At 38.3% G+C, this 25,822-nt stretch overlaps 1 protein-coding gene and 2 long non-coding RNA genes across 4 annotated transcripts in view; 1 reads left to right on the plus strand and 2 right to left on the minus strand.

Annotated features, from left to right (window-relative positions):
* LOC118470407 (uncharacterized) lies at positions 1-25,311 on the minus strand. Its single transcript, XR_008603467.1, has 3 exons — positions 24,209-25,311; positions 17,086-17,191; positions 1-5,111 (listed from the first exon to the last, which is right to left on the minus strand). It is a non-coding gene; the product is annotated as an uncharacterized LOC118470407 (long non-coding RNA).
* LOC129350163 (uncharacterized) lies at positions 9,502-14,888 on the minus strand. 2 transcript variants are annotated; one of them, XR_008603466.1, is made up of 3 exons: positions 12,018-14,888; positions 10,926-11,084; positions 9,502-9,982 (listed from the first exon to the last, which is right to left on the minus strand). It is a non-coding gene; the product is annotated as an uncharacterized LOC129350163 (long non-coding RNA). The 2 variants fall into 2 exon arrangements; XR_008603465.1 differs by having other exon boundaries at positions 12,028-14,813.
* The window catches only part of LOC111569673 (solute carrier family 23 member 2-like), a 7,869-nt gene continuing 7,343 nt past the window's right edge, over positions 25,297-25,822 (plus strand). The window contains exon 1 of the mRNA XM_023271942.3: positions 25,297-25,456. Within this exon, the coding sequence (XP_023127710.1) occupies positions 25,403-25,456 (54 nt within the window). The 5' untranslated portion in view covers positions 25,297-25,402. The remainder of the gene's footprint in view (positions 25,457-25,822) is intronic.

The following is a 25,822-nucleotide window of genomic DNA, read 5'->3' on the forward strand; positions in this document are numbered from 1 at the left end:
CAAAAAATGGAAATACTCAAGAAAAGTATCCCAAAATTGAACGTAGGCTCAATACTTAGTAAAAGTACTCAGTTACTGATTATGACTATACCTACACAAGTCCGGACACCATAGACTGGTATTTATATGTATAATAATACATCGTAATATATTTGTTGATTATATTTGTTATTCTTAATCTAAAATATGAAAAGTAGCAAACTGGAGTGATGTGCAATATTCTCTCTGAATTGTACTGGAGTAGACGAATGAAGTAGCAAAAAAAAAGGAAATACTCATGCACAATACCTGAGTAAAAGTACTTAGTTACCTGACACCACTGCAAGTTGTTGATTCACAAAGAATTATGCAACTTACATAAAAACCCGTCTGCAGAGACACATTAAACATTTACCTACTGGAGTGATGTAGAAATGCAAATGTGTCAGGACAGTAACTTCAAACTTGTTCTTTTAATTCCCAACTTTGGATGAAATTAGGCTGAACAGGAGCATAATCTGTGGCTCCTGCTGTCTTCATAACAAACCCCGGATCGGGACGAGCTGACATGTGCAGCGACGGAGCTCAAACGTAGCGCGTTCGGCTCAGCATGGCTCAGAACATTCAATCTGACAAGGGCTGGCATCTTCTTTTTGGCACTTTGCATGGATTTTTTTTTCTAGCTTCCTTCCTTGTACAGTAGTTTGCTATTCCTCTTTATTCTGTTGTTCAGACACAAGACAAACACCTAAAATTAAATCAGTTTTTCCACAGGATGTTTACACAGCAAGCGCTGGCCTTTACATGCAACATTCAATTTCAATCATGTCTTGGAAGCTATAAGCCCAGAAACTGCAAGGGCTGCAAGCAAAATGGGAATATCGTGCTCCATAAATCACCTGAACATCTCGTGTATGCATGACCGGTTACTGACATGTGTATTTGTTACTGCAGACGGCCTCCATTGGGGGTAATAATTACAGGACAAAGCACAAAACCGGAACATCAGATGTATTATTTTTGCACATCTAGGCGATACATTCTGAGCCGAAGCCATCAATTTACCCAGTGCTGTGTGTGAATTACAGGACTGTTTTCAATTTGACATGCAGGGCAGCAGGACACTGCAGTTTCCTATATAGTCTACTGGGAGGAAGTCATGTCTGAAGCTTGGTATTCCTCAGCAAGCCACTGCAGGATATCAAAAGCACTGAACCACTAAATTATACAAGTCCCCATGCTCTGAACAATGTGTGTGCGTCCGAGGCTGTGTGTGCATTCACATGTGACGCTGTGGTTTTGAGGCTTTACTGCTTTTGCTCCAGGACTGATTAATATTTTAGTGAGCCATGAAGATATAGGAGCTTACAGGCAGCGAAGGTGGTGGTGGTTATAGGGGGGGTTTCAGAGGCAGTGTTTTCAGTCTCAGTCTCTCAGAGCATGATTCAGATCAGCCCCCCCATCCGTCTGCAACTGCACCACTCCTTTCATCGCTACCATTTACATGCATGAACAAAAGGCGAGTGGCTCACGATGAGCACAATGCGACGCCGCCGCATGAAAGGCTCCACTGGGCTTTGATCTTCGCCGAGGACAAGCTTTGTGTTTGGCTCAAAACTACTAAGAGACTTTGATGACAATCCAACAACAATAGTGGACTCTGTGTTCTGTCAAACGCACTTAGTTTTGCTAATATTTCTCTGCTTAATGGATCATTATGATCTGGCATTTGTTGACAAGGAGCCTAGTTTTATTTTGTATTGGCCTTAAGCTTCAATCTGATGTAGGATCTAAAGCAAAGTTCCATCCATCTTTAACATAAAAGATCTTCAGAACTGCTGGAATAGTTATGTAACACAGCTCCCCCACAGTGCATCTATTATCTATTCAATACTACGTACTACTAAAAAGAAGTTTTCTTTGGATGAACTACAGTTATCTTTTCCAATCTCTGGATGACCAGTGAGAAAATTCGTATTATGCTGCTGTGTGAAGCCCACATGCATTTTAGGTTCCTCTTGTACAGTCTGTTCTTTTCTGGTAATTCATGCGTTCATTTCTTTCTGCTTATCCAGAGTTGGGTCACGTTGGCAGCAGGCTAAACAGGGCATTCAATACATCCTTTTCCCCAGCAATGTTTTTCAGTTCCTCCTCGGGGATCCTGTGAGGTTCCCAGGCCAGATGAGATATATAATCCCTCCAGTAAATTGTGGATCTACCCCTGGAAAACCTACAAAAAAAGACAATGCCCAAGTTCCTCACCATATAGAAAAAAAAAAAAAAAACGAACTACAATTTATATTTGACTTTTCACATTAAGATATTTTGATAATGAGGTTTGTCGTAGTATGGAGAAATGGCGGTGTCATTCTGTTGATCCAGACTGCAACATCTCAAGAAACATTCAAAGGACTGCTGTGAAACTTTACACAGACATTCATGATGAATAGAGATTGAAATGTACTGACTTCCCTGGTCTCTTGATTGTGTTCCTAATGGGTCATCGTTTTGTTTTATAATGACATGTCTCAATGTCTCTACTGAATGTGTCAATAGGATAAATTTCTAACAGTCCCAATTAGAGTATATTAGCCTACTACCTAACTATCTACCAATATACCTGCTAAATGCTAGCATGTTAGGATTCCAGTTTTAGCATTTATGTTAAATCACTGCTTTGCTCAAAACAGTAGTAGGCAGAAACAGAAGCTTCTAGCACTTAATAATCAGTGAATGTCTGCCTGCTACCTAACTAACTGCCGATGTAAAACGCCTAGAAATATTAGCATGTTAATCTGTTTAACCTTAATACACCCTCAACCACAGTGGTCAATATGCGCTAATTAGCAAGCATTACCCAGCTACCTAAGTACCTTTGTAAGTTAGTGACTTACCTGCTAAACATTAGCATATTAGCATTCTGGTGGTCCCAAATCATTGCTCTAGCTCATGTAGTCACGAGCAATGTTCCCTCTAATTTTTCCTGAGTCTGAACAAACACACAAACTCCCTGAGCGTCCCTTGGACCACTGTGAGCAACATCAGACGTGTGCACTGTGGTCACACCAGCATCACATCCATTCAAGTTACATGGTTCATTAAAAGAATCAAATTACAGCATTTACATTTCTGTTAAAACACTTTGTCAACAGGAGCCAGTTGAAGGCTGCAGTGATTTTAGTGACACTACAATGTATAAGAGTGAAGTTATTGAATATTTGTCTCTCTTTACTGTTGCAGAGGTTTTGCAAATTGCAGATGGACCCTGTTCACTCCATAGACACCAATGTTATTCCTGTAGCTTGAAAGACAGCTACTTTTGATAAAACTGGGCTTGTAGCACATTGTCTGCCTTGCAACAATGGGAAAGAGGCACCGTTTATGTTTTGACAACCTATATCTAATGAGTTATTGATGCTGGAAGTCCGAATCTGTGAATATCTTTCCAACTTTACTGAACTTGGGGCCACTACCACCTAAGGAGTGATATATTTAATTTTGAAAAAAGCATTTAGCCATACTTAAAGATTTAAGTGCTTTATTAACACAGAACTAAACATTTTGTAATGTTTTATTATCACAGGTTCTGTCTGAAAAGAGGTGGCATCATTTTAAACAGTGAAATCAAACTAACAAAATGTAATGACCAACTAGTGAGCAATACTGGATTCTGCAAAAACATAAACAACTTTTTTTAAAATCTAAATCTTATCTTAACACAGTTAATGTATTAACTTATTTTTGTGTGTATGCATGTATTTATTGATTTATTTAGTACTGTTAACATATCAGAGTTCTGAATGAATTTTTCTTAAGTTAGGCAAAGGCTATTTATTGATTACATATAGGCTGTTAAATGTTTATTAAAAACTAAAAAGCATTAAAAAAAAAAAAAAAACAACTTAGGCATTTATTGAGTCACTAAAATACTGTAGAGTACAGACCACATCAGCATGATTATAAGCATCCTCTGGTAAATTAACAACCAGATACTGATGTCTCTCACCATATGGACTTCAGGAGATGACTGGGGGATGATAAATTGTGACCTACTGGTTGGGTTCTCTCTGTTCTCATGTTTCTTACATGTTTGTCCCCTGACAGCCGGGTCCTAATGTTTTTTGAGCAACACATCATACTATGACGTTTTTACAATGATGGTTCTACTATGGAACCAGTTTGACATGTTCAGGTGTTCTTTGTGTGAAAACTCAGAGATTTCAGGTATCAGAAGGTGGTTTTCAACTTTCTTTGTTAACTTTCTGCTTCAACTTTAAATTAAATTTCCTTCACTAACCCCGCCCTCTGGATTTCCAGGAAGCTGTGTTCCTATTGGCTGTCCAGGTGGCTGCTTGGTGTTATCAGGAACACCTGAGCAGCTTGGTGTTATCAGGAACACCTGAGCAGCTCAGTGTCTTCCTGCTTTATTTAGCTGCAGACAAACATTTCCTCTGCTTCTCCACCACTGAACCGGGTTTGGTTCCATTGCTTTAGCTTGTTCTTTAGGCGTTGGCTTGCAGCTTCCAGCAGTAAAATAGACTTTAATGTGTTTCTTGGTGTGTTTTAGGGCTTTGTACTGGATAGTTGTCTTGGTAAATGTGGTTCTTTAGCCACAGTTAGCACATGGTACTAATGTGTGCAGTGATTAGTGGATTTGGTACAGCTGAGTTGTGTCTTTATCTTGGCTGTAGTGAGTCTTCAGAGGTTTTTGGTCAGACACATTCTGTATTCTTGTTTGTGAACGAAGGTTGGTTGTCCAGAAGGTAAGAGTTCCTGTCCTGATTCTCTGTTCTCAGAGGTTCTCTGGTAGGCTGCAGGAGACTTTAGCGTTTGGGTTGTACTAGTTTGGTTTTTGTATGGTTTCATTTGGACGACTATCTTGAGGCCCCTCCATGTGGTTTAGTGAGGTTTTCTGGAACAGTTCTACAAAGCAACCTGCAGCAGAAGAGACTTTGAGAGTTTTTAGGAAGTTCTGGAGACCAGACTTTAGAGCAGCAGAAACATTTATCAGCAGTTTGAGCAGGAGAAGGTGATCTTCAGAGTAGAAATGAGACAGAAACCTTCTTGATCCGTGTGGTGAGGTCCTGTACCAAGAGTTTGAGCAGGTTGTGAAGAGTCTGTAGTTCTTTGGTCTGAAAGCACAAGAAGAGTCGACTCATTAAAGGAGAAAACAGGAGATATTGTTGGTTCTTCTGTCTCTGCAGTTTCCTTAGACTGAATATCAAGTTTATATTTTAAATGATTTACCATTTGAGCCCAAGAAGATTTCAATAAACTCCCTCCATCCCCTGGACACAACAGATTTTATTACCATGTTAAATCTTTTTTTTTTTTTTTTTTTTTTTTAAATGTTTTTGAGTTTTAATCATAGTTTTAGCATAGTTTTTTTTCCTCTTTGCTTGTTTAGTTTTGTCATCTGTGTAAAGGTGCTAAACAAATAAAGTTGAATTGATAAACTGAATAATTGACTAACTCATGATTGTGACAACAAAAGTTTTTTCATTGTGATTTAAGGGTTTATTTCATTTTTAAGGTTGGGGTTAAAATCTTGACAGAAAAATAAGATTAAAGAAATAAACTACATAACAAAAAGCAATTAAATCAAAGGAAAAAAATTAATACAATAAAACTTTAGAAAAGTTTTATTATTAAAAAGATTTAAGGGATTTAAGATGTAATTTTGTAATGAAACATTTAATTTTTTGATGAAATATTTTGTCTTTTTAAAGGTTTAATAATCTAATTAAATGTTTTGCATTTTTTAAAATGTTTAATATTCTTCTTGTTTAATTGTATTTTTTAAATGTTTAATTATGGAAAATATTTTATCTGTAATTTTTAATATTTGTATTTTAAAAATTTTGTTTAATTTCATAATGACATGTATTGTATCTTGTTGAATTATCTCATTCAATATTTTGTCTGTTTAATATAATTTAATTGTATTCAATGTTTAACTCTATTAAAAAGAAAAACCTTAAAGATTTAATCGAAACATTAAATATTGGGAAAGGAAAAAAAAACTCAAGCCGATAAAACATTTGAAAAAACAATTAAACATTAAAAAGACAAAACATTTGGAAATCAAATCAGACATTAGAAAAGAATAAAAGGTGAGAAAAGAGCAAAACTAAACGTTTAAGAAGAATCAAACTAAAGACAAAACATTTGAAAAGACACCAGTTAGACTTTAGAAGATCAAATTAAACAGAAGAGACAATAAAACTATCAAAAAGAGCAAAAACAGATAAAAGTCTTGGGTTTTCTAGTCTGAAAGAAAACATCAAGTTGTTTCTTCAAACATTTCCTCTTTCTATGTTCTTGGTTTGATTGTGGACAGATTTACTAAGAACTCATTTCAGAAAACTGCTTTCCAGATAAAGTCTACTAGTAGTTGAAGGCATTTATCAAACTAATGTTACCTTCTGATCTCCACAAACTTTACTGTTCAGTGAAGAGAATCAAAGTTTGTTGAGGATTTCTAAAAAACCCACAGGTGAAGGTCTGAGAAGAACTCAGATGGATGGTCTAAATGTGAAATCAAGACTCATGGTCACAAGTTTTAAGGCTTCTGTTAACCACAAAGTTCAAACTAACAGAGAAGTACTGAGAAACTTTTAAAATTTCAGTCCTCAGACTGTCTAAAGGTTCAAACTACCAGAGAAGTACTGAGAAACCTTTAAAACTTCAGTCCTCAGACTGTCTGAAGGTTCAAACTAACAGAGAACTACTCAAGAACTTTTAAGATTTCAGTCCTCAGAGTGTCTAAAGGTTCAAACTACCAGAGAAGTACTGAGAAACCTTTAAAATTTCAGTCCTCAGACTGTCTGAAGGTTCAAACTAACAGAGAACTACTCAAGAACTTTTGAGATTTCAGTCCTCAGAGTGTCTGAAGGTTCAAACTAACAGAGAACTACTCAGGAACTTAGAGGATTTCAGTCCTTGGACTGTCTGAAGGTTCAAACTAACAGAGAACTACTGTGGGACTTAGAAAATTTCATCCCTCAGACTGTGTGAAAGCTCAGGTCCTGAGGACTCAGGAGGTGTGGAGGCTTTGGAAAGTCTTGGAACTGAGGGTTCCACCCTTCAGCACAAAGGCTGAAGTCCAGCCTCCTGAGAAAAACGGTCGAGTCGAGACCCGAGAAAAAAAAAAACTCGAAAACGACAAAAAATAGATGATAAATGCGCAAAAAAAAGAAGAATTAGTATCTGAGCGAGTAGCTCAGGAGGATAAGAAGAGGACTACCAAGTGGAAGGTCGCAGGTTCAAGACCCACCACCGGCAATTTTCTTTCTTTGTCTTTGTCAGAATTTTCAAAAAACTTAAGAAGTGTCTGGTCTTGAACCAGCGACCTGCAGCTCCATAGGCAAATCCTTAACTCACTGAGCTACAGATCAGATAAAAAGAAATAAATTCGTCGTCCCTTTGGCATCGTAGTTCCTGAAGTGACCACATGGGTGGAGCCAGGGCGGAGTCTGGGTGGAGTCAGGGCGGAGAGTAGGCGGGGAGCTGGGTGGCGGCCTCCCCCCTCTACTCCCCCACCTCCCCCCACCACCCACCACACCTTCCCCCGCCCGACGAGTTCTTCGAGTCTCCACGAGTTCTTCGAGTCGCCACAGGTTTTCCCGAGTTTCTGGAGTTTCCACCAGGTCAGAGGCAGAACAAGTTGTCATGAAGAGGTGTTGAAGTCGGCCAGGATGGACTGACTTTTTACAGCGACTAGAAGGAAGACGACTAGAAGAGCAGGTCTTTAACCACCATCCATAAAATCCATGGAGTCGCTCCAGAGAAATGAAAGGTCAACTTTTATCAACCTCCATCCAGATATTCAACTTGATATCTTTAGACATTTTTAGCACCACAAACCTTTAGTATCACACTTTATTATCATTCATTAGGACTTTAATGGAATCCACCAGCAGATTTAGTTTTTGTTGACAAACTTTATTATTGTCATCGTGGGACTGCAGTATTTAAAACTGTTTCTTCTATTTGACCTCATGTTTATTAGTTTTAGTGGAAAAAGTTATTTTACTTGTCGATTAGTCTCTTAAAAACCACGTAATAAATTGGATTAGTCAAGAGCTTTAAATTTCTTACTTTGTCATATTTTAAATATGACAAAAAATATAAAAATAAAGTGTCTTGAGACAATTTGACCTGTATTTGGCGTTATATAAATAAAATTGAATTAAAATTGTATGTATCTTGTAACGGAGTAATTCAGCCATATATGTTGGAAAACACATTTTCTTTGTCCATTAATCTGTTGATTGTTTTCGCCACTAATTCATTTCTTGTTTTGGTTTATAAAATGTCAAACCCAAGTATATTCAGTTTACTGTCATAAAAACCAAAAAGATGTACATTCATGATGCAGGAATCAGGCAGTTTTTCACTTTTTATCTTAGTTTAGTCAGAAAGATAGTTGATAATGTGTGAATTGTTGCAGATTGTGAGCCGTAGAAGGTTTTAATCTTTGGGGCCGAGTGTCAGAAAACATTTAGAAACCAACATCAACAAAACACTCAACAAAGATTTGAACATCATTAAAGGGAAATCCAACTTTTGCATGGCAATGTCTCATGAAAGGACATTTATTTCCAATGTAAATGTGTGATATTCATCCTCTGGAGCTTTCTCTTCACATCGTCTTCCACCTGAACTGGTTTGGTCGGGATCATGTGCAACAAACATTTGAAAAACTGCACTTTAACATCAATGAATGACACTGAACTTTAATCTCGACATAAATGAGACTGAGTCTGGATGTGCTGCTCTGTCATTAACTCCTAAGTTTAGGGAAAGTTCAAACAAAAGAGGACAGTTCAGATAAGACTTGAGAATGAGCTTATTTTGAACAAACATCTCAGACTTTCTGAGCTTCAGCACCTCTAGCAAGATAATTTAACAACAAGCAACTCAAGAGATCCAGAAGTTGGAGAGAGTTAGCTTTAGCTGAGCCAAAGAACATGTGGGATGCTAACCTAGCAAACATTTCAGACTTTTCTCTGTGAATTCTGAGAAATAATTTCCTATTTAATGACAGAGCTACACATCTTAACTCAGTCTCATTAAAACAGACTCTAATTCAGTGTCATCCATCCATATTAAAGTGCAGTTACCCAAAATGTTGGCTGCATGAGCTCCAACAAAACCTGTCCAGGTAGAAGGCCACTTTGACAAACAGGAAGTGGAAGATTCCAAGCAGATTTATAGAAGGGGGAACCGGACTGTACTAAGTGTGGTCCAGTATAGAGGGGTGTTTTGTGGGTTTTTAAGGCTGATAATGATTATTAGTGAGACATTTGGAGTAGATATTCATTTGCAGTAAATGAAAGTATTTAAAGTCTTGGAGTTAAACTTTGAAGAACACAAACTCTAACAGAAAACTTTTTTGATACGTTTTTGTTTTGTTTACAGATGTTAAGTTAAAGGAGTTTTATTTGTGACGTATAACCAATCAAATCACTCCAGAAGACAGAGCGACCACAGGTAGATAAAGGTTCAGAGCCAAAGTAGCACCATTTTAAAATTTATTTATTACCATAAATCAGTAAAAAATAAAATATTAATAATCAGTAAATCAGTCAGCCCACAATTACTACAATTCTACAATGTATGTCTCTTTGCTTTGACTTGTTATTTGTACAATATACGATGTATATGATGGTGTTTTTTCATCCCAAAGGCTCTACTATGATGTTTTCTAAGAGACATACGATGCTACTCTGTTTGTTCTGGTCCTGGGTCGCTGCACTCCTCCTCTGTTGTTTTCTGGATTGTACTCAGCTGCATGCCTTCGTCCACCAGGCCTCCGTTGACTCGTCCCGCCTGCCGTCTCTGGAGCTGAAGCTGGATTGGAACAGACCAAAGTACAGTTCAATCACGATGCCAGCTGCCTCTCAAAAGGCTCCTTCATCTGGCAGGTGGTGGCACTTCTTCTGAGGGGAAGCTGAGCTGGCCCAGCAGAACTTTGGAGATGTGTTCCAGTGGTTGGTGGCTGTGTGGGGAGATAGAGAGGGACCTTTGAATTGTTCAGAAAGGAAAACAGGGAACCCATTGGTAGTTTTAGTTTAGGGTGCTACTGCGGTGTGTTTTTGGGTTTTAAGAGGTGAACAGGAAGAGTTTTTTTTCCTATTGATTATCTTTTACTTTGTTCCTGGTTGGACTGCCCATCAATGTCAACATGAAGTTCACTTTTAGTTCTGTTTATTTATTTTTATTTTACTAACACCCATTTGTTTTTAACTCCCTCACATGTGTTGTTGTAAACTTACTCTTTCAAATAAATACTAAGCTAACCCTCTGGAAACCAGCATTTGGACTGTTTTTGTGTTGCTCCTCACCTACTGACAGCTGTGGACTAAAGGCTATACTGTGACGTTTTTAGAGCAACATGCTATACTATGATGTTTGTTGGGCGACACGCTATACTATAGGCTTTTTTAATTGAAATATTACTGTGACTTTTTTTTGTTTTTTTAGCAACATATAAGAATTCGAACAGTTTTAAAAGCTACTACACTTTTACTTGTGCAATGAAATTATTATTCTATGGCATTTTTTAGATGACATATTATACTCTGATGTTTTCTTGAATTACATACTATTTTGACAATATACTGCACTATGACATTTTTTGAACCACATATCATACATGACAATTTTAGGCAACATCCTATCATTTTGCGCTTTTTGAACCACATAATAATCTATGTTTTGTTTTTTTTCTTGCCAACATGCTGTACTATGAACTACAGGCCATACTATGTTATTCTTGAGTAAAGCATACTATACTTTGACATTTTCTGAACTACATCCTATACTATGGCGTTATACACAGAGTGCTTTGGTTACATGTTGATTTATAATCTAGATTTTTTTCTGTTTTGTTTTTTGACAGGATTACCACAGACCTGACCGTGAACACTGTTGACACCCACCTCGGGGAGACGCTGCCTAAGATCTCAAGGCTGCTTGGTCGTGGTCTTTCTGGCACGTACTCTTCCAAGATGAACCGGGAAGTTTAACACTGATGGAATGACACCAGGTCTAAGCCGACAAACTTCCAATTCCTCCTCAACCCATAGTCTCTGGGAAACCTACATGGAGTAAGAAAAGTAGACGGAGAAGTAATTAAGTCTGTATACAACATATTAAAAAGAAATCATGCTACTAAATTTAGTACAAAGAACCGAATTCGCCAATATACTGGAGACCAGAGCTATTTAATTTGATAAGTATAACCTTGTTTAGTAACATTTCAATTATTTGAGAGCAGTCCTAAAGAACTGCCTGTAATCCCAATCATAAAATGGGTTTGGAGGAAGAACATAGATGGTAATCTGGATATACATGAGTTAGGCTTTATAACTACTATTGGTAGTATTGATGGTAGTAATAGTAATGTGACTACTACTAGTAGTAGTGGTAGTACACACTACTGCTGCTGATACTGGCACTGCTACTACAACTTGTAATACTATTACAAATGCTAACACTACTTCTACGACTCTAACAGCTGTTTATACTACTACTGCTGCTTGTACTTTTAGTATTACTACTACTGCTTGTACAACTATACTACAGCTACTATTAATCGTCTGGTATTTGGTTGTCAAGCTGCTAGCTCGCCTTAGCGTTTTGCTAGTGGCTAACTAGTTAGCTCTCATAGACTGGAAGCTCTCAACAAGATTTCATAATGAAAAAAGAGCCAAAAACTATTCTTAACTATGAAAAGTCATTCCAAGTGTAGCCCTCCTACTGATATATACTTTGGTTTTATAAAGAAAACCTTGGCATAAGAGATCAACCAGCGTGAGCTACTGAATTACCTTCGGATTCTTAAATACACACTGAGTGTAGGCATAGCTCTCATGCATAACTTTCATATCATTTAAACAGTTAAACCTACCTCTAGCACTAAACACACTACCAACACATGATAACATCAATGACTAGTCTGTTAGCATAAAACATAGCAACATTTATTCACCTCAAAAGGATGATAAACAGTTCAACGTGAAATTACAAACCCAAAATCACCCGGGATTTAGTCTGTCCTCTGGTACCAGACCTGGTGCACAGTTGGAACTCATGAAGAAACACACAAGGATAGAAAGTCCGGCTTCAGCTTCCAAAAAAATAGAAAGTCTGGCTTCAGCTTCCAAAAACAGAAAGTCCGGATTCAGCTTCCAAAAACCACAAAGTTCAACTTCAGTGTCCAAAAAAAAACAAAGGCTGTTCAACAGTCTTCACCGCCTCGGTACCTCACCACGATCCTTAACTCTGTCCCTCCTCACTCGGCGAGCGGCAGCTGTCGGTTGCTTGGTCGCTAGCTCGTTCGTTTTCCACCGGTAACTTTTCCTCCATTCTCCTTCAGCATCGCCGTCCGCTTCGCGCGCTTCACTCTTCATCCCGCCTCTGCAGCGATTCAATTGGCCCCCATGTCCATCACAACATAACAATCATTGGCCAACTATATCAGATTGGCACCTGTCTAACCCAATCATGACGGAAAACAACTTGTGGCGTTCACGGTCAACACAGAACATTGGAATTTCAGAGATTATGCGAAAACAGTAAATAAACAGCATTAGATACACGTCAACAAAATAAATGACAATAACAGAATACCAGGGCACTACACAAGTTTCCTTGTCTCAATCGCACGATGCAGTGTGTAACTGTATGCAGCACAGTGAGCCGGCATACTTCTTGTTTCCGTTTTCACGCCGTCGACATCAACGGAATGCACTGAAACTTTGCCCCCACTAGCTTAGCCTCGCTGTAGCACGCAGCTCAAAGGGGCGTGTCCTATCTACTCATTCATATCTATGACAACAACGATGGCTGCACATAAGGACGCCTGATGTTGATTAGCTGCGTAAATACCATTATATACAGTCTATGGTAAATACGTATGTGAATCGCATCATTGGCTGCAGCAGCCAGTCACCGGTAACTCACTGACTCACATTGAAAAATAGCACAGAATGAATTGTTACGTGTTTATTTTATTTACAATTTAGGTTGGTTTTTTTTGTGCGCAGCGCAGATTTTCTGTGCGCGGAGACCGTGTCAGCAGTGCGCAATTGCGCACGCGCGCAGCTTAGAGGGAACAGTGGTCACTAGCATGTACAAAGTAGTGAATATTTGCCTGCTACATTCCTAACTGTGCATGTGAGACAGTGAATCACCTGCTAAACATTAGCATGTTAGCATTCTGATGGTAGTATTTGGCTTAGATCACTGCTGTGCTTAAGTAGAGCCTCACATACTGTAAATGAGTCATTAGTACGACTGTAGAGCCACTTTAAAGCCTTTATTATGTCAGTTTTACTGTGCAGTTTATTCCCAACCAAAGTTGATAATAAACCTATGTGGCCTCTTATATCCTAGTGTCCTGAGGTGGTAATCCTTTTAGCCTGATTGGTGATCCACTTCTGCCCACCCATAGCATTTGGATACTCAATATGCTCTATGTGACACTTAAAAGAAGCCCAGCAGGCTAAATGAAATGGAAATGAAGCTCCAAATGACCCATGCAGGTGTCGTTACAAAACTGCTTGGTTGCTCCTGCTCTCATCAAACAGGATAATAAAGGGCTTTTACTCAAGTCGTATTTCTGTATATCCCAAACTGTATTAGCATCACTATAGTAGCCGCATGGCGCTTTCTCAATACAGCACTCAACAGGACCTAGAAGGCCTGCACAGGGGTGAAATAAAGAGGATTCATTGCGTGATACAGGATTACATTATCATAATTACCTGTCATGCAGGTAAAGCCTTATTGTAATATGCACTATTTATTAATGCTACTCATAAAATTTTTAGCCTCTGTCCCTTCATTCTGTTGTAAGTTAGATGAGAATTCAGCTTCATGGACAGAACCTGAAGTGAATAAAACTGAAAGAATCATGGAGATACTCCTCCAGAATTAAAATAAATTAAATGATCCCTGCAGGGGAATTGCTTCGTTGCAGTTAAAAAGTGACTATTTGTTGTGTGGATGTGTGAACTGCATACCGGGGGAACTGCATAATTACAGTCACTAGTGAGTTTTTGTTTTTTTTAAATGCAGATTTGTAGAGAATAGTTTTATTCCAGTAATATGAGTGAAGGTGAAGATTTTAATGAGATCTTTAAGGAGAAAAAGGATGATGATTATAACAACTTAGGAAGGATAAATATGAATAAATTATGACCGGAGAGAAGCAGGTTGGTTTTTATGACTAATGGCAATTTTCAAAAAAAGATTGTTTTTTAGAAGAATTAAGGTCAGCTGTTTAGAAATTCATGAAATGTTTGCAGTGAAATACATAAGGTTTGTTTGATTAACAGTAAAATGTATTGTTTTTTTGTGACTCTTCATCCTATATGGCTATGTTTCCCTGATTTCTGTGTTCATATCCAGAGTGAAATCAATTCTGCACAATATCCTCTCCCTGCCTGACACTGTGACATGAGTCATGATGGATGTCAGAACCCATACATCCAGTCAGAACGCCCGTGGCTTCGTCTGCAGCGCCGGCAGCACTTCCAGTAGTGCAGGACCAGCTCATCTTTCAAGTGTGTGTTTACTGAAATGTGCTAATGAAAGCCACGGGGTTATAGATGATGCCATGCCAACACTGCATTCAGCACAGTGAGCAGACAGAAACTACATTTATGGAGAAAGGATTATTTTCTAGTTAACTGTAGCTCATATTGAAAGAAGCATGCAAACATTGGTGTACAAACTGGTGAGATTTATCTTCTGTATTAATTACTGTGCGGCTTAGTTGCATGTTTTGTTTTCTTTTGCAATTTTAAGACCCTATTAAGGCTGACTTTGATTATTTGTGTACATTACATAGAGAATATTCATTTTTTTAAAAGTGTTTTTAACCATTTTAAACTGTTATTTCTCAGCATCTAGTGGTAAAGTTTTGCACTCCAAACTTTAACTGAAAAGATAATCAGTTATTGCCTCTATTTCAGTTTTTTCCCCTGTATTTTCTTGGAAAAATCACTTCTTTATGTTATCTAAGTTTTTGCTGTGGTTGCAGTAGCCTTGTTTGAGGTGCAGCTTACTGAGAAAAATGTGCTGAAAAGTTTAAATTCTCCTGAGCAACGGTGAAGCCAATCTGGTTTGCAAGAATGACAAAACACTGAAGGTTTGTACAGTGTGTGAGCTATAGCATGGCTTTAGGCAGAGCTCACTTTTTGCTTTTATGGTCAGAAATGACAAATACAACAATCAAAAAACACTCAATTTAGTTTGTATGGATCATATTCTTACTGTTTAATAAGAAAATGAACAATACGAATAAGAAACACATGAAATGTTGCTGCTTCATTTTAGGGTTAAATTTGTTCAGAAAGTTTGTTTTTCTTCCAGATTTTTGCGTTAAAGTTTATGATATTTTGCCGCCTCACCTTGATGGTGATGAATTCAACTGAATCAGTGATAAATCATACATCAATAAACCCTAATTTTATGCTCGATCCATGATGATGAAGATAGAGGAAAAACTGCATTTGTGGCACAATTAGCATCCTGTCAATATTTGAGAGTCTCCCAAAAACTTTTATGAACTTACGAAACGCTTCTTAAGGCAGTACGATGCAAGAATTGTGCATAAATTACCTATTGTTATGATTTACAAAAGCAAGCTGGTTATCCATAATGCCCGAACCCAGTGCAAAACATTTTTTCTAATCAATATACAAACACAAAGAACAAGGGAGAAAGAAATTGGAAAAGCCGAGTTAAAATAATTGCGTTGTATATGAAAAAGCTGAGACCCTGAACTCAGAGAAAGTCAATATCAAACCAACAGTAACGTGCCACACAAATGAGTGCAACAGAAGGAAAAAAGCCGAGGGCAAAAGAAGAAAAGGGAACATTTTCAGATAAAGAAAAGAAAGTTGAAGACTATATACTTCGAAAATCTAAAGAGCATGTTCAGCTCCCTTTGATTTCCTTTTGGTTATACTCTGGATTTATATAGAGGCGGCAAGTGTAAAATATTCACATTCGTCTCTTAAAACTTAAAATCTAGCTAAAGGTGACTTAGACTCATGAGACTCGACAGTGTTTTCAATTATTCTAAACCTGGAAAATGTATTATTCTTCTCTCTATCATTGTACACATTTTTCTGCATTATAATTCTGTACAGTTTTGTTTTTGTTTTTTTTTAATTAAATAATCATATTTGTGACTAAATAAACAATTAAAGCTAAAATCAGTGTGTCTGGGTAACGGTTTTTGCCTACCTTCTTGCACCTGACCCCAACATAGATCCCTTGTGACTCACAAATGATTGCAACGAAGTCTAAAATATAAATTTTGCAAGTATTATCATATCAAACAATGGGAAATCTGCATAGCCTGAACTGTTCTGAAAACAAAAAAGGTGCAGTATATGTCTCTAGCCCTTAATATGACCCAGAGAAGAGCTTAAAAGTCAGTAAATTGTATATTTTTTATTAACTAAACTTGTTTTTTAGGAGGCTTAAACCACCTCTGTTGTAGTTAAATTACCATAAAAGGGAGCTCACAAGGTTAATAATAATCTGAAGGTAAGATATGTAGTTTTAACTATTATAAAAGTAAACTGGTGCAGCAGTACTGCATCATTCATTTTTTAATTTAACATTTCCTCCTACCCAAGTTATGTCCGCGGCTGCTTGTCATACATTTTTCATCAACCTAAACATAACAAAAGATCAGCCGCTGCACAGCTGAGGATGTTTACAAAGCTTTTGTGCCAAACCTCTGCAGCAGATGAAAATTTAATGGGGTGTATATGTTCTCCTCTCCCGGGTTTTCATCATGAGTATTGATTTTGATATGTTAATGCAAATTATTACACAATTTGGATGCATAATAGTGATAAAGAGGTGATACAGACTTTCTATGGGGGCCGTTTATCAAAGTGTGAGATCAAGCTGACGCAAAAACTATCATTATTTTTGTGTGTTCTTTATTTTTGCACACAGATAGATATTCACAACCCCCAAAGCCAAGGATGCATAAACTGATAGAAGCCTTTATTGGCTGAAAGACATTTAAAGCAACTCTTTCCATCCCTGTGCTTCCTTTTTCTTTCCTACCTTTTGTTGCTACAGTCGTTGCTGTTGTTGTCTGACAATCTCACTTCAATACATCACATGAAAGAGCTCTCTGGAGAGAAGGCTGCTTCAGCTGCTGTTTGTCCTTCTGTTAGAAACAGCAAACAAAAGCAGAAATTACATTTAGCATTTTAAAAAAGGGCTTATTGGCTCAGCAACAAATCCAAATACACATTTTTGCGACTTCACGGGCTCGTGTCTGTTTGAGTTTGAGACGCTCTTTTTAAAAACCTGCCTTAAATCACAAATTACCACAGCTTTTCCACATCATTGATTTTTCTCCACTAATTGTCGCTGAGCAAAGGCGGCCGAGACACGGAGCAGAGCAGAAGTGCAGTTTGCAGGCAATCATTCCGGTGGTCCTGCTTTGTTTGGGCCTCAATTTCCGCACTGGGGAATATGGTGTTTTGCATAATTAGGACTTCAAGCAGGGATTAAGCACTCGCAAATCACTTACAAAATACCTGCAGGAACGACTTCATCTGCTTCAGCTCACTAGTAAGGTTGTAAAACAAGTAAATATAAGTGATGCCATCTTTTTTTTTCATGCAGTAAAGTAGCAGTGAAGAAAATGTGCATAAAATGACATGCAGTAGATATTAAAGAAGGAATGATGTAGGGGTTTATCACTGCTTTGAAACGTACAACAAAATATCTGCAGGAACAACTTCATCTCCTTCGCCTTACTGGTATAGTTGTAAAACAAGTAAATATAAGTGGTGGCATTTTTTTCTGTGCAGTAAAATAGTGGTGAATAAATGTGCAAAAAATGACATGCACTAGTTGTTAAAGAAGGAATAATGTAGGGGTTTATCACCGCTTTCTAGAATACAATACACAGAGAGTGATAAAACACTGTAAAAGTATCTTAAAAGTCTCTTGTATTGAGGCTGAGGTGATAGTAAAGATGACTGATGCTGCCCTTAAGCTGCTTCACTGCTGTGACCTTCAGCACTTTGCTTAAATTGACACTGATGTTAAACATTCTTCACAGGACTGATAACATCAAGTGGTTTCAAGTCAGGACTCAGACAGCAGTGAGCTAGAAATTGGATTATTTTGGCTAAATTCTGCCCGCGGTTCAAAGACTTAAAGGCTGTCAATAAGTATAAAGCTTCAGGAGGTTACACTGACCACTGACAGAGCCTCTGGGTGACTTCTTGGTGATATTCGATGAGGTCTTTTGATTCGACAGGTAACCTTCATGCTAAATCGTTTTAAACCTGTTAAACATTAATGTGCTGTTTAAGTGTCTCTAGTACTTACTATTCAGATGTGTTTACATGTTCCACTCAGAACAAAAACCTTTTCTGATTATATTATATTCTGAGGACGACCACTGAGATTGGATCAGTTGCAAGTGAACATCTGTCACACTCATTCTGTTCATTTAATAAGGGAGCAAACATGCATGTAGTGTTTGTTGTGCAAATTCATTGCTATAAATTGAAGAGACAACAAGTAAGCAACCACTTTTCTAACTTGCTGCTTAATTTCCATACCTATTAGCTTACAAAAACATACAAAAGCAGAAAAAACACAAATAAAATCAGAATTCATGTCTCCATCCTCTGGCCTCCTGTGTATTTCAGGATTGATTTTAACATCTTATTGTTGGTATTTAAGGTTTTTAACAGGTTAAACTGGTTGGAGCACTGAAGCCAACCAACCAAATGCTGTAGGATGTTCTGAGATCCAGGCACAAAAATAAACAGGGAACAGTTTCTTTTTTAATCTAATAACTGCTCAGACTTTAGAAACTTTTGTGTTGCTGCTAAAGATCCACTTATCATTCTTATAATTCCGTTGTCTTCTTATATTAACTTCTGTCTTTAAGTCATTGTGATTTCATGTGTTTTTGTGGTATGCTATTTTAATTATACAGCACTTTGGTTCAGATCTTGTCATTTTAAAATATGCTTTATAAACAAATTGGACTTTCTGCATCTTTTCGTTCCTTTAAAGTTGGCTTTGGGTTTTGTATTTATTGTTCAATTCAGTACAGACAGAATGTTAGACCACAGATTCAGCTACTGAGGGAGTTTTTGCTCATGTTTTTATAGCCTTATGAAGTGGGGTAAACTTCTGATGTATTTTTTTAAAAAACTTACTTTGTTTGCACTATACTTCAAAAAATAGAATGAAACAAGTTCAACGAAAGTGCTAACATTTAAATATATCATGAAAATCAAGACAAGTACTAGCATAAAAATGCTGAAAATTTTGATTTAAATCGTAAAGATTATAATATATAAAGTTTATGTTGGTCCTTGTAATGAAAAAACACAGGGGAAAGGGTTTTTTTCTCAAATTTTTTGCCTTGTTAACATGCCCACATGTTTTTCGTCTACACTGGAAGACAGATAATGAGCAAACAAAACATTCAGCGCCAAGGTGAAGCCTTTCTAACTGCAGTGACTGTTGCTAAACCACATTCAGACCTCCAAGGTTTCATACATAATAAAACTAAGCAGGATTTTCTGTGAGTTTTACAATGTTTGGGCAGCGTCATTTTAAGGCAGAAAAGGATTATTTTAATGGAAAAAAATATTCTAAATATGTAACTTTGATAATCAGAGATGAGTTTTTAAGGGTTTAATCAATGACTCCCAGGGCGACTTGAAGCCCAAGGCTATTTTTGACACTTGCAGATGAAAAAAAAATGCACCACTGTAAGACCAAAAAAACCCAAACTGGTCTCCATGGATCACGTTTTAGAGATGCTGGGGAGAGTTCTGAAACACAATAAGGCCCTGCCACTCAAGTCAGAGTGAGATCTGAAATATTTCAGCAAAAAATGTCATTGTTAATTGTGCCAAATCTGGAAGTTCAAGTAAATAACAGCCTGATAGCAGTGAGGCAGTGACAGAGATGGTATGGAAGTAAAGATTCTCAGCTGCAGCGCGACTAATTTGATAAAACCGAAATGAAGCACAACAAATGCTGCATCAGTTTTAGTCAATAGTAATCCCAGATGGCCTCTTCACTTGGAAAATGGCGCCATTTGAGCTTTCTATACCAGTTATGGCCTGATCTCAGCATTAGCGTCCTCCAAGGTGGAAGGAGTTAAATCAATATCACTGCCTCTCTGAAAGGACATTCAGGCTGGCTTCCAGATCAGTGGCAGTTTGGGAACAAGTTTTGTTTTTCTCTCACCCCGACGTCACCTTTGAACAGATTGGTGCTGGCATTTGTTTGCTTTAAAGAGGAATTCAGCCATTAATCTGATTTTCTCAGCTGGAGTAACACGAAGCACGTGTTTGATGGAAAATTTGCAGATGCAGCGTCTACTGGTCCGTCTGAGGAAGACGTGAATGTCTCAGTGCTTCCTATCACCCTCACAGAGATGCATGAGAGGTGATAGCATGACAATAAAACAACAAGATGTCTATAAGATATCAGCATGAAAGCTTGTTTACAACTGTGCAGGATCGTAATTCAGTAAGTTTACTTTTATGCAAATGGAGGAGTAGTTTGGATATTGTTAAAATATGCTTCCAGCAGGTTATGAAACAAAATATGATCTAAATATTTGACACAAGAATGAAATAATGCCTCTTCTGCAGTCGTGCAGTGACGTGTTGCTACAAAGAGCCTCCGAGAGGTTGTGCAGACTTTACGTGTTCCCTCAGGCTTTCTTAAGAGCTACAGCTTGTTGCCACATCAATGTGCTGTGAAGTCTGCTCACAGAATGTTCTTTGCTGCTTTTCATCTCTGCATCCTACCTTTTTCCTGTCAGAATATGTCAGAATGACTCTGCATTGCCGTGTAAATTCATGTGCAGATTAGCATGAATGAGTCCAAACGCGTATCTTAGTCACAGCACTGCTAACTGGAGTGTGCAGGAAAAGTAGCTGCATCACTGTCACACAGCTGTCATTCTGTGAATAATGAAACATCATACAGAGCTGGATGATGTGTGTTTGCTGGGATGGATGAAGCGTCGTGGTAAAAAAATAAACAAACAAATAAATGGGGACACAGTTTGCTTTATGAAATCTGTGCCGTGTCATCGGTTGCGCAACATTGCAGCTGATGACAATAAGGTTTGGTGTCATTTAGAATTGAAATGCCTCTTAAGAGCCGAGCCCAGCTGCACTTTGCAAGCAAACTGGTACATATTAGTAATATTATGAACACGAAGAAGTGCTTGCTTGTGAGCCCAGTTTTCAATCTGTTCCTCTTTGCTTTCCAGCAGAGACGTGGTGGGTCACTTTGACCTGGTTTCATCCTGTTTCTATCAGTGTCATTAATTCATCTCAGTGGGAACAGGTACCTCTTGATGGACTGTACTGACATTAGCTCTGGAGAGCAAGCGAGGCTGGGTTATTGTGACCTGACATCGAATACGCCTCAGATACACATATACAAGTGACAAGGGGAAGCACTACGAATGACCCTGTTGCTGTCCTGCAGTTTTTAAGATCATCTCTGTTATAAAACTGGAGACTAGAGTGTGTTTTCATGTGATAATCTCCCAGGACATATTGCTGCAGCTGCCGTTACAAATTAATCACTCCTTACATTCTCTTCCTTTGAAGGCTGAACACTCTTTATCTAACAGTCATCCCAGTTTTGCCCCATCAGCTGATTGCTAGGAAGTTCTGAAATCAATTACGCCAATAAAAGAGGAGGGAAACAGCGACGAGAGGAAATAAAACTACAAGAAACACACAAGGACATGGCTTATTACATAACAAGACAGGAAATAATTAAACCAAACTCAAAACAATCACCCCTTTCCACAGTATACCCTGCCTCTTACCTAATGTTATCTGGTATAAACTTTAGCCCTCTGATCCACCACAACACCACAACCACCGATAGGTGAAGTGAATAACATTGACTATCTTGTTACACTGGCACCTATGAAATAGTGGAATATACTAGGCACCAGATAAACTGTCAGTTCTTGAAGTTTACGTGCTGGCAGGAAGAAAAACGGACAGAATCTGAGAGAATTTGACAAATTCTGATGGCTACACGAATGGGTCAGTGCTTCTCCAAAACAGTCTGGTTTTGGGGGTGTTGCCAGTGGTGGTTAATACATTCCAAAAGTAGTCCAGGGTCTTGGGTGCCCAGTGCTGATCAATGCTCAAGGTGAGTTAAGGATGACCAAAGCGCTCTGATCTAACAGAAGAGCCACAGTAGCACAAACTGCAGAAACCCTTACTGAAACAGCCAGATAACTCAGTGACTAGCACCTCTGGAGACAGGAGATTGGTTGTTCAAATCTTGGTAAGGGCAGAGTTGTCCAGTGACGACCCTTAGGCGAGGTCCTGAGTCCTGCCCTGCCTACTTATCTCATGTCTGTCTACTCTTAGATGTTGCTCAGATGGGCTCTATGCGGCCAAATAATAAAAATAAAAATAATAAAAATAAAACTGAAAACCCATTCTTCCCTGTTTATCAGGTGTATTCCAATAAAATGCACGTGGTCTTATAAAACAGCCCTGCATTACATGGTGTCTTTGGCAAGGTTTAATATTTTTTCAGTAATCAACTTCTAAGAAGTTTTGTGGTTCCACTAATATAACTAAAAATAAGACGGTACAATTCAATTGCATCACAAATTACAGCTGTAAATAAATCAACACATTTAAGACATTACATAAAGTCTTATATACACATTTTAACTGTTTGCATATTAAAACATGAATATGCAGATGAATATGCAGGGCTGTGTTATTATACAGCATCAGCGCAGTTTGAGTATTGTTGTGAAACAGGCCTGCTAAATGAAATTGTCATTGCAGAAAAATGTGAAAACACACAGTGGATGTCTGTGTATAGAATTTTGTATCTGCAGAACAGACTCCAGTACACTACTAAAAGCTCCTACAATTACCATGTGAGCATCAGAACTAAACCATGAAGCAATGGAGGAAGGTGGCCTGCTCTGATGAATCACATCGTCTTTTACGTCATGTGGATGGCTGGCTCTGTATGCGTTGTTTACCTGCACAAAGGGAAGAGGGTGAGGTGTTGGAGGCATTGTGATGCTCTGGACAATTGGACAATGTTCTGGTTGCAGACCTTGGGACCTGCATTCATGTGGATGTCACTTTCACATGTACCACCGACCTAAACATTGCTACAGACCACCTACAACCCTTCATGGCAGCGTTGTTACCTGGTGGCTACTTTCAACAAGATAATGCTCCCTGTTAAGCTGTAAACATTGTTCAAGAATAGTTTGAGAAACATGACAAAGAGTTCAAGGTGTTGACTCGGCCTCCAAGTTCCCCAGATGTTAAAGCGATTGAGCCTGTGTTGGATGCTCTGGAATAAGAATATCGATCCATACAAGCCCCACCTCGCAAATTCCAGGACTCAAAGACTGCTGCTGAAGTCTTAGTACCACAGGAAACCTTAAGGAAGGGCTATTCAATTAAAAATTGACTCGGGCCGGATTTTCAGACTAAGAACATGAGCTGGGCCGGATGTTTTTAGCAGAAAGTGAGCAAAGTTAACCATTTCAAATAAACACAAACAGATCAGATAACAAACACACTGGATGTTTATAAACGTATTGCCACATCCAAAAGGACATAAACACAATAGAAGAGCAGTACTTAAACTAAACCTGTGCTGAAATACTGCTTCTTTAAATTTTACATTTCAAACACACAAGTTCAACACATTTTGATAGGTAAATATAAGCACAGGCTAAGGTGCATATGAACATAAAAACTAAGTGCAGATTAGAAACACCATCTTTTGTTTTGGTCACATCTCAAAGTGCATTAAAAAGTAACTTGCTTAACAGTAACTTTTCAGAACTTGAGACATTATTCTTCTTTTGAAATAATAAAAAACAGAGTTTGTCCCTGTCCATATTTGGTCTCATCTGAGACAGTCACATCTTCAGTGCATATAATAAAAAAAATAAATAAACAGTAGGCACAGTGATAGTTACTATCCCTTTGAAACGAAATAAAGCTGACATCAAAGTGCTTGATAAAGTGCAACTAAGTGAAATAACTGTCAAAACAAAATGTCTTTCTTAAATATTAAACTTATAATAAGTGAACAGAAAATAGTCACATAAATACATAAAACTACCTTTAGTGTCTGCTACAGCACGCTGCTTTGTTGCACTTACCATGTCTCGAAGACATCTGTGGCGAGAATGTTTGACTTGTCAGACCTGTTTGATAGCAGATGTCACACTCGTCTTAACTTTATCGTCCGTTAAAACTTCATCCACGACAGCCAACATGTAGTCCTTCACTGTTTCTGAGTCTGTGAACGGCCTCTTTTTCGTGGCCCTTTCCTGAGCTGTGCAGGTCCGCTTCATTGTAGTACAGCTCCGGTTGTAAGATGCAGTCAAACTCTGAATTATAGCCGCTCTCTCGTGACATCCCTCGGGAAAGTTTGTCCGAAACGTTTTCCAATGTGGTGTCTTCGGACATGATAATCTTTCAGCGCTGCAACGCACTCGTTGCAGAGTAAACGCATTGGTTTGGCGTTCGGACTTGGTGGTAAATAAATAAATACTTGTCAGTCCACGCAGGATTAAACCGACGGTTTTCCTCGCCGATTTGTCGTTTCAGGATAGAAAAAGACACGCTGCTATTTTCGCCTGTATAGAACTGCTAATGTTAACTTTTCAAACGCGTCTACTCAACACAATGCATTGTGGGTTAGTTGCTAGGTTACGGTAAGTGTTGCATTCAATGTTTGCAATAATGTTGGAATTTTTGTAAGAACTTGTCAGTGTTACTGAAAGATGTTTTTCTGTTTTTCTCGGACCCAAGTCCCAATCACTCGGCAGTTGCTTTAGGGCCACTCGAGGGTTGCTTTCGGGCCGCATGTGGCCCGCGGGCCGCTAATTGAATAGGGCTGCCTTAAGGGGTCTAGTGGAGTCCAGGCCTGGCCAGGTCAGAGCTGTTTTAGCATCACAAAGGGGACCTACACAATATTAGGCAGGTGGGTTTATTGTTGTGGCTGGTTGGTGTATGTTTTCAACACAAGACACAATAAGAACTACATAACAAACCAATCCATCCAATCATCTAATGCTGTTAAAGAAATTCCTTTCTTTGCAATAACTTATCAGTGACCATAAAACAGTTGAAACATAATGTGTGATAACCTCATGAGTTTAAAGTTCAGGTCCAACAAAGAGGGATTCACCTTGTGTTCCCAGAGTAATAAACACTTTTACAACTCACATAATAAGTGAATAGTTTCCCATCCCCAACACTCTCCTTCGAGTCATGCCTATTTAAGTTGTCTGTTTGTCTGGCTGTCTTTAGATTTTAACTCTACTCCCAGTAGAAGAACCTCAACTCCAATGGTCATGGCTGCAGAGAGGGGAAGCGGTGAGGTTGACAATCTTGCATTTGAGGTGAGTACAACAACTTATTCATGCAATGCTGGCATCTGTAGGAGTTCTTTCTAATTGCAGCCAGCATCAATAGGGAGCCTGTAAGTATTCAGAGAACACACATACTTCTGACATTATATTGTGTTAAGTAGTAAGAAATACACTTCACTTTGTTCTGATTAATCGTGCAAAATATGCAGAGTTTAATCGCCTGATTAAACACACAGTGGGAGTAATTTAAGAAGACAGTTTTAAAAAGTTGTGCAACTTTTGAAGAATTTTCCTCCAAGTTCACACAGCTCTGGCACAGGGCATGCACTGTACAAGACACTGTTTTATTTGCTTCATAGAATCCTACATTTGCAACCAAACACAACTGAGATGCCA

The sequence above is a fragment of the Amphiprion ocellaris genome, chromosome 12 (assembly GCF_022539595.1).
Source record: "Amphiprion ocellaris isolate individual 3 ecotype Okinawa chromosome 12, ASM2253959v1, whole genome shotgun sequence".
Classification (NCBI taxonomy): domain Eukaryota; kingdom Metazoa; phylum Chordata; class Actinopteri; family Pomacentridae; genus Amphiprion; species Amphiprion ocellaris.